Source organism: Penaeus japonicus, unplaced genomic scaffold, assembly GCF_977035675.1.
Source record: "Penaeus japonicus unplaced genomic scaffold, GWHDUDI00000001_assembly GWHDUDI00000024, whole genome shotgun sequence".
Classification (NCBI taxonomy): domain Eukaryota; kingdom Metazoa; phylum Arthropoda; class Malacostraca; order Decapoda; family Penaeidae; genus Penaeus; species Penaeus japonicus.
In genome coordinates this window covers 39,352,609-39,362,608 of record NW_028234426.1, presented here as the reverse complement: position 1 = coordinate 39,362,608, position 10,000 = coordinate 39,352,609, and the positions used below count along the sequence as shown (strand labels likewise).

At 37.6% G+C, this 10,000-nt stretch overlaps 1 protein-coding gene across 6 annotated transcripts in view; it reads right to left on the bottom strand.

Annotated features, from left to right (window-relative positions):
- The window catches only part of LOC122250271 (solute carrier family 61 member 1), a 15,162-nt gene that overhangs the window by 22 nt on the left and 5,140 nt on the right, over positions 1–10,000 (bottom strand). For 3 of the 6 annotated variants that reach the window (XM_043011618.2, XM_043011617.2, XM_043011619.2), the window contains exons 3-4: positions 5,675–5,738; positions 1–3,351 (exon numbers count right to left, since the gene is read on the bottom strand). The exon at positions 1–3,351 is cut by the window's left edge and continues 22 nt beyond it. In XM_043011618.2, coding sequence (XP_042867552.2) covers positions 1,960–3,351; positions 5,675–5,725 — 1,443 coding nt within the window. In that variant the 5' untranslated portion in view covers positions 5,726–5,738 and the 3' untranslated portion in view covers positions 1–1,959. The remainder of the gene's footprint in view (positions 3,352–5,674; positions 5,739–10,000) is intronic. The other 3 variants (XM_043011621.2, XM_043011620.2, XM_043011622.2) reach the window with 1 other exon arrangement.

Sequence of the window (10,000 nt, the reverse complement as noted above, 5' to 3'; positions counted from 1 at the left end):
CCTAAAACAGGATTGTCCATACAAGATATTAAAATCTCACTCACGTATAAATATGAAGATTTTCATAATACACGTTTTTTGTGCTGAATAAATCTTTTTGTATAGATGAGAGAAAAAAAAATCCTATTAAATTCTAAAACTGGAATTTTATTGATATGATAATAAATAAAAATCTGATTATACTTTACTTTTACAATACTGGCACATTCATATAAATTTTCATCTAATACTAATAAATACATAACATGATGTATGCATATCACAACTCAATGAATATACCTTTGTATATATCTTTCTAGTACTGAAGTAATTACCATATGTGCATTTTTAAAAAATATCACTAATAATAATCCCTTCAATAAAAAATATATACATATCAATAACAACAAAAATCAGCACTCCATCACAAATGTGTGATTCCGAAGTGGATTATTATAAAAAAAAAAAATATATGATATACAAACAAACACTACATATGAACATATAATATGAAGGTGCCTGCAATATATACATACTGGAAATGAAGATAATTTAGCTGCCTCACAATTCATTCATTCATCAATAAATCATACCAACCATCAAAATAACTGTTCATCATCAAAATTCATCAATTCATCTTGACCCATCACTTGCTCTGTATGACTTCTCAGTCCTCAATTTCTTGGTCAGAAACTGGTTCCATTTCAGTCACTTGAAACAGAAAAACCAAGTGACCATAGCCTTCATTTAAGCATGAATGTCAACTACAGGAAAATTCCTTGATGTTATAAGGGATGCACACTCCCTCACGAGGGATTAAACAAAAAAAAAAATAAATAAATAATTAAAAAACATATCTGGGGTTATTTCTTCTTCGGATAATACTTGGCATCTTGAGATATACATATACCAGTTTGAATATATTAATCAATTTTAATAGTGAAAAAATGAAAAATTTTACTTCAAAAATTAATAAAACAATTGTTTAAAACATTATAGCAATGCAGAATAAAAACACAAGTTAAATACATTTAACTTTTTACTGCTATAATCATGTGATGCTTAATTTTCATCATATCACTTAATTGTCATTTTAGCTGAAGAAGGCCTATGTGCATATTCCAACTCATTTTTTTATGCAATTTTGAACTTCATAATATCTGGTCACTAACATACATTTACATAAATGACATTTATGGGTAGATCATTTATAAGTCCATTTTTAATTAATGAAATCATACACTCCTTTTCAGAGAAATAAAATACTCTTACAAAGCTCTGATCACTTGCTCCTTTAATAGAAAAATAATAATCCAATCACATCCTATCACATACAAAACATATAGGTAAAATCTAACAAATCAAAATACTCTTTACAGTTTAAGTAAGTCATCTTTGTTTATGAAAAAAAAACTTTCTTCAGTCACCATTTGCTCTCACATATCATCAATGTAAATTGAAAGACTCCCACTACATTTTATGAACTATAAAAAGTGTTTTCTTTATATAACCTGAAGTTTCTCTATGTCATTGTAAAATCTGCTGTTCCCCAATGACAGTTCCTAACCAAAAATACCCCTTTCAAAATTTTGAATGGAGCCAAAGGAAAATATTCCCTTCTTGCAATGCCCAGGAAAATATCTTATTATTATCCTGTTGGTATTTCCTATTATGTTAACTAGATGACAAATAAAAAATAATATATATAATGAATCTGATCCATTGGTATTCTATTCATTTCTAAGATAGTGGTATAAAATTCCAAAGTACTCCTGTAAAAGAAAAAGGAGTGTGCATCTACAAGGCATATTAATTCCACAATGCATACAAAAATCTTCTGAATATCATGTGAATATAAAGCTGGACTATATGTCAATGCACAAAATTGCATTCTAGACTTTCCAAACTAGCTCTACCAAATGATTTTTTTTCACTATTCTTCTATACATCTCATTTTATAAGTTCTTGTTTTTGTACAGATTAAGACTCCTCTTTTGTCAATGGTGTTCTATCATCAGTGTGGGTAACCAAAGTTTTGTTATTACTGTAGAGAGATATGAATTTCATGTTACTAAATAATGCAATAACTAACATAAAGGTACAGATTGCAAACATACATTCAGTTGAACTGATAATAGTATTATTGTGGACAAGCAGAAGACCAGCACACGTAATGATATTGGTTGGGACTCTGAACCAGTTCATGATGCCTGCTCTCAGATCCTCTGGAATGACCTGAGACCGCAGGTAACCAATTGCCGGGAAGTACATCCCAACACCCACCTCCAGAATGAGAAAAGCAAGGAAGGAGAGGTATAAGTTGTTGCTACTGGTGGAATAAATGCACAAAGACATGGCTACAATAGCCATCCCCACTGCCATCAGCAGGAGTTGCTCAGCTGAGTACTTCTTGGAGAAAAGCATAGAATATAAAGACGATCCAATCATGATGCACACCATGAAGCTTGCAAACACCATGCCAAGAGGAGGGTGGCCAGGCCCCAAGACAGGGGTCCACTGGAATACAAAAATATACATGTTGGCTTCAAATAGAGCCTGAACCACACCCAAGAAGAGGATGGAATCCTTGAACAGGATTGAGCGAAGACCCTCCATGCAGGACTTCTTCAGATCAATGGCCTGATTTCCATAGTTCTCTCTCCAGGTCTGCGAGATGATGAGACCTGCCATGATCAGGAAGGGGATAGCAAGCATGAAGGGCGCAACCGGTCCAAAGGATAAGGTCTCAGCAAAGATGTTGGAGAACACCCCAGCATTTATGGCAAGCATGCCATTCCAGAAGGTTGCTTTGGAGAAAGTCACTGACAGCCACTCACTTGGGAAATCATGTGTTTCTGTGTGTTCGTAAACATACCATGACTCAAAGGTTGAAAAGAGCATGGATGTTGATATGCCACCAAAAACCCTCCCCAAGAACAGCCAGAAGAAGCTTGAGCTGAGCTTGGTCAGGCAGCAGAAGGAGTACATTATGCAGAAGCAAAGGGCCATCTTCTTCCTTCCAAACCTATCAGCCAGGGGTCCTGTTGTCGTCCCAAAGATGACGCTGCTGGCAAAACCCACCACATAGAGGAGGGCAATCTGGTTGCTGGCATAACCATAGTGCTCGTACAGCTTGTAGACATATGGTCCCTGTAGCCAGTCAGAGAACAGAGCCATAAAGTAAACCAAGAAGAATGAATACTGAAATCTCTTGAAGTGAGGGTTATTGGCTGATGTGACTTGGCTCTTGGTCTTCAGGGAGAGGAAGTGCAGAGCCAGAGCCATAAGGGCCAGGAGGCTGAAGGAACCATAGATGAAAGCCTCCATTGTGGTAACAGTTCCCAACACTGGTAACTCCACAGAGTTCAGGGCCTGTAAAAGAAGACTAGCATGAGGAAGATGAAGGATGTCATGATACAGTAACTGTAGTAAGTTTTTACTTAATGATAAAGTTATAAAAATCAAAAGCACAATTATTTTCACAAAAAAAAATCAAGCTTTAAGAATATAACTTGTGTCCATTATTCAAAAGAAATATGTGCAGAATATGAAAAAAAACTTGCATCTGTTTATATGCTAAAATATTTGGGTAATGTTGAGCATCACTACCTCATTCTGACAACATTCTGGGTACATACAGGAATTCCTCCCAAAATAATAAGACCTTGTAAAAACTAAGTATGACATTATCACAATTTGAGACACATGGGATGCATAATCATTCCAAATATGTTTTTACCCAGTGAATCCACTATTTACTTCTGAAAGTGAAAGAATCAAGGAAGGAAAATCTCTTCTCTAACTGTACCTGTACCTGTACCTGTACCTGTACCTGTACCTGTACCTGTACCTGTACCTGTACCTGTACCTGTACCTGTACCTGTACCTGTACCTGTACCTGTACCTGTACCTGTACCTGCACCTGCACCTGCACCTGTACCTGTACCTGTACCTGTACCTTTACCTGTACCTGTACCTGTTTTTGTACCACCATCACCACAACCTCCACCACCACAATATTCACCATCACCTCCACCTTGACTACCACCACCACCTCCACCACCAACTCCACCACCTCCTCCACCTCCACCACCTCCATCAACACTTCCACCACCTCTAACTCCACCTCTTCCTCCACCTCCACCTCCACCTCCACCTCCACCACCTCCACCACTTCCACAGCATCCACTTTTACATGAGCCCCACCTCCACCTCCACCTCCACCTCCACCACCTCCACCACTTCCACAGCATCCACTTTTACATGAGCCCCACCTCCACCAACTCCACCTCCACCACTTCCACCACCTCCACCACCTCCACCACTTCCACAGCATCCACTTTTACATGAGCCCCACCTCCACCTCCACCACCTCCACCACCTCCACCACTTCCACAGCATCCACTTTCACATGAGCCCCACCTCCACCACCACCATCACAACAATGTGACTGAAGCATTTTAATTATATCTTTCTCAGAATTATATGTAATTCTGACAAAATTTAATCCGTCTCATTCATACCTGTATCTACATTTTTGGTGTTGCAGAAAATTTGAAAAAGCTCTAGGAAATATGAGCTTTACTAGAAAAGCCAAACAGATATCTCCTCTGTGTGTTAAACTGCAATGCATCAAGAAGTAATATCAACACAAAATAAAAAGGTGAGAGCTCTAAATATGGCTTAACCCATTCCCGACGGGGGAATTCTAGCCTTGAATGTCCAAATGCCGGAGCGTTCGAATTATACTAAATCAGATGGCTGGCACAAAGTCCACCCAACTGGGCAAATACACTGCACCAACCAAATACTTTGCACCATACAATTTTGCCAGTATACATATCTCCTAGAGAGGTTGCCGCGTAACTACCTCTTTCAAACGCCTTATGCAAACAAACACGCTTGCCTTGTTGCCTTTTCACTCCTGTTTGTCCAACAAAGAAAGTCGATACAAAGAAAAGCACTCATATAACTAAAGACTTTAAGCCACCGTGTTAACTACCTGCCTTCCTCTTGAGGCACTATCCCTTCTAGTTTGAAGACATTTGAAGTAAAATTACTCTTCCCTAGACCAAATCATGAGAATTTTACTTTTTTATAAATATGTTGGTATTGTCAGAAACTGTTGTTATCTTTCATGTTTCCAATACACACAGACCATTTTTACTTATATTCTGAACTGCATTATCTTATTCTGAAACATGCAACTCATTGCAATGCAATATAATTATTTTGAGGGAATGTATTATCTAAATGAATGTCAATGTTCTTAATTCTTCCAAAAAGAAGGAGAAATTCAAGAGGGGATGAAGCACTCACAAGAAATCTATGAGATTTACACAAGTATGTTTGTCATGGTCTTCATTAGCTTCAAAAGCCACTCAAAACCATGGCCATATCCCAGATAACAATAATATAAAATTCACTGATGAGAGTTGAAGGTTGCACTTTTATTTGGAAACTTACCACTTCCTACAAATCAAAACACTTGAAATAAAGTTTGTGTATATCGCAGCACACAACAGTATATAATAAAACTTTTCTATTACAAAAAATAAATAAAAATATAATTAAAAATATAGTAATGCTATGGCACTCCAAGTAAGCGTGTAGAAATACAGAACAAAAAAATCATTTTCAACACCAACACACTCAATAAAAAATTCCACAATGCAGCACTATGCACAATTCTTACCCCCAGAGACCCTGGGTCAGCAGCTGCTTCATTTCCTGATCCCTCAGACATGTTACTTCGTCTGCTGCAGGTGAGAGAGTGAGGGAGAGTCAGGGTAACTACAACATATGTACCTTCCACACAGGTGTGCCAGACAGGTGGGGGTATATGAGGAGGGGATGGGGAACATGTGCAGGTGAGAGAGAGAGAGGGAGAATTTTTATTTCTTTCAAGTTAATATATACACAAAAATATTCTGAAAAGAATATAAAAGGATGCATGATGCAAAAGCAAGCATAATACATAAACAAGGTACACAAACTGACCCAAATCAGGACTAAGTACTGGTATATATACATATATTTTTATACAAGATGATGCTATACCATAAACAAATAAAAACAAAGATGTACAAAGGGTGCTCACCTCTATGAAGTGCTTTTGATTTTACAATGTATAAAGTACACATACATACTACTAGGAAAGAGAGACACATCAAGAAAGACAGAGAGAAAAAACAGCAACTAGCCAAGTCTACAATTTCCATGTCCATATATTTGCATCACACACACACACACACAACACATGTTATCAGGTTCAAGTGTCTTTATTTTATAAGAGCAATAATCATAAAGTGGGAATGAGGGGGGGGGGGAATTATTCACCTGAGTCAGACAGGCACTAATATTCCCATTAGAGAGCTTAAAAAAAAATTAAAGGTGCATATTTATGGAATGCAAGCAAAATAAACACCTGGAATACTGCTATATTCATTATTCATGATTCTTCTTGTAACTGTTTACCTCTTGTCATGTATATGAATAAAAAAAATAATTACTAACACATATGCATACATTGTTGGCATCATACCAAAATATGATCACATATATTGAACCAAAAAGATTAAGTAACAGTATATGATCACATATATTGAACCAAAAAGATTAAGTAACAAAGAAAAAGCGAAAAGTGAATTGTTATCATGAATAATTATGTTGATAAGAAAATGAATCTAATTATATATCAGTAACAGCATGATTTACAATCTTGATCAAATTATTTTCATCTATTGTAATTAGTAAAAGAAATCAATGATTATAATCAAAATCACTTTAACCCACTGCAGACGGGTGTCATGAATACATGACATTTGGGGGCTTTGGATCTATCTGTTCCTTTATTGTACTATGAGTGAGTAATGAGTGAGTTTTGATGATGACAATTGCAATTATAATTACTATAATTGCTGCAATATAAACCCAATGAGTACGGGCGTCATGGGATACATAACGGCACTGATTAGGCTTAACCCATTGCATACGGGTGTCAAGACATACATGTCATCACCAATTAGGCATAAGATATGGGTGTCAATGCGTTCATGACGCAACATCAGGATCTGCTTACAGTTGAAGTATGCACACAGTCATAAAGTATTACACCTGTAATGGCGCTAGCTCTAGAGCTACAGGGTTCCAAAGTGAGCCTAAACTCACATTTTATGATGTATTTATGGAAAAATATTGTTTGGGCTAGTCTGCGCTACCTGGAGAGTGGAGAAAACCTTTTCCCCATCCCTCTAATTTTCAGCCGAGTGTCGTAGACTGCCCACTTTGATGACCAGTTATGTCGGTAGGCGCCCCATCGGCAATAGGTTAATTAAAAGACTGGTGTCAATGCACATATGACACAACATCGGGATCTGCTCACAGTTGAAGCGTGCACAGAGTCATAAAGTATTATGGCTGTAACGGTGCTAGCTTTAGAGCTAAACGGTTCCAAAGTCAGCCTAAACCCACATTTTGTGATCTATTTATGGAAAAATATTGTTTAAGCTAGTCTGTGCTGCCAGGAGGGCATAGAAAACACTTTCCCAATCCCTCTGATTTTCAGCCAGTGTTGCCAGCATCGTAAACCACCCATCCTGACTGCTAAAATCCAAAACCTAGATGGCACCACTTTCACACCCATCCATGGTCTTTAGCAAGCACTATCTTTAGATAGCGATGGCACACAGCAAGTTTTCGACCTTTTACTCTAAAGTACCGGTGATGAAGGATGTAGGATGTACAGGCAGAACAAGAAGAGGAAGGTGACTCAAACCATGCCCAGTGTCTACAATGTGCCCCTGTGACAGTATGATGCCTTATACTGTGGCATTAACAGTCATAAGCACAGGTTTCATTCCTCTTCCCTACCTCTTCATGTTATCTTCATTGTGGATGGTTATATTGTTCTTATTGGTTCACAACAGTACACAAATACAAAAAAATTAAGTTACTTTTTTCCTCCCATAAAATTGCAATACTTCTATCACATTAAATGTAAAGAAAATAATGCAGTGATATGGACCCTATACTACAATTTTAGTCAACTGCAGCATTGATAGAGCCTGTCATATGATGCATATAAGTCTCTGAATACAATAAAATAAAAAAAAGGAAAAACACAAAAGCTGGCTCTAGGTTTACAATGAATGACTGAAAGAGAGAGGTAAAATTCAAGGTATGCTGCGTGACACTGCCGCACTCTGAAATAAAACCTATCCTGGAGACTGGGCAAGCAAATCTATGACTGTTTGCAATGGGTTAAATAAGACATACTAGAAAAAAATTAAAAACAAAGCGAGGCAGCTTCACACAACTTACATTGACTTTTCCCACTCTCTTTTAGTCACTCATTGGAGAGCTAGAGCCATTTTTGTGTTTTATTTTTTGTGTGTTTTACTGTATTTAGAGACTTATATCTGTATATCACAGGCTCTATCAATTCTGTAGTTGACTAAAATTGTAGTTCAGGGTCCATATCAACTCATTTTTTTCTTTACACTCAGTGTGATAGAAGTATTACTGTTTTAGGGAAGAACAAAATGCAAATTTATTTTTTCATACTTGTGGGTGCCATAGTACAAGGCATACATCTGCACAGCACTTGTAGAGCAAGATGTCAGACAACTTCATCTGCAGCACTTTAGAGCAAGAGGTGTGCTATGTGCCATTGTTCTATAAAGATAGTGCTTGCTAGAGACCGTAGATGGGTGCCATTCAAGGCCCTCTTTCCTACTGGTGCTAGAAGGAAGAAAGTGGTGCCGTTTAGGTTTTAGATGTTAGGTGAAACTTATTTTGCTTAATATTACGGCAGTTATAATCATCATGACTGCCATTGTCATCATCACTCACTCATTACAATAAAATAACACAGTGATCCAAACTGGCCCATTGTCAGGCCAGAGCTCCTGCGTTATGGTATGACGAAAAAACACATCATCGGTTGTTAACCCCTTCAACACGATGACGCGTATACTGCGTCCTCGCAGCGCACGCGTCAAATCCGAGGACGCGCATACTGTGTCATGGCTGAGTTCTGGTGGAATTGAGTTTTCTTTCTTCCGGATACTGTACGAGATCTTTCAGAATAGAGGTCGGATATGATACGATATATTACTTGACTTTCATTATTAATAATTTATTACATAAGAGTGGGATTCGCTTATACCAGGGGAGGCATTGATGGGCCCTGCTAGCAATCATTTTATTATTTATTTATGGAACATTATATACAAATATAAAACTTATTATGATTAGTTTACCATACTATTTCAATCGTTTTCTTTGGTCATCTGAGTGAGGCCTCCCACCAAGGTCACTCTTTCCATCTTCCTCCCAACCCATGTAAATAACTTGTCACATGCATATGGGGAAAGAGGTTAACTATGCATATTTTGATATATAACACATGATGATTATGTTGAGGTTTTGGCTATAAACTTGTAGAGGTTTTGGCTTAAAACTTGTCATATTCAGTAGCAACGTTTAAAATTTGGCACGCGCCGGCAGCTCGGATACGGCGCGAGGAGCGTTTTCTACTGCCCGTAGTGAAGGGGTTAATGGGTTAACTCTATAATATAGTATAAACTCAAGAGCTGTTTAGAATTATGCTTCAGTTTACTGAAAATGAGTTTGACTAGACCTCTCCCTCATTATTTAAATGGCCAGTAGGGTGATCAACTTGGTAAATTGATCATCTACTTAAATTACTATTTAGTTATTCTTTAGCCCATTCGCGCCGGATGACGTGCTGTCACGTTTCCTGATTTTTGGGTCAGATGCCAGCGACGAGATATTTAGTCAAGGCCGGTACACCAGGTGAACGAGTGGACAGCCCAGGCATTTTTCAGCAATTATGTTTATTGTTTTCATGAATCTTGTGCTACTTTATTCTAAGAACTTCTTTTCAGTTCAATTTAACAAAGATTTATTAACCCAATGATGACGGTGTGTCACACCCGTGTGACACGGCTAAATGCCTGATGACGGGGCGACACACCATGTGAAGTTCCTGATGCAA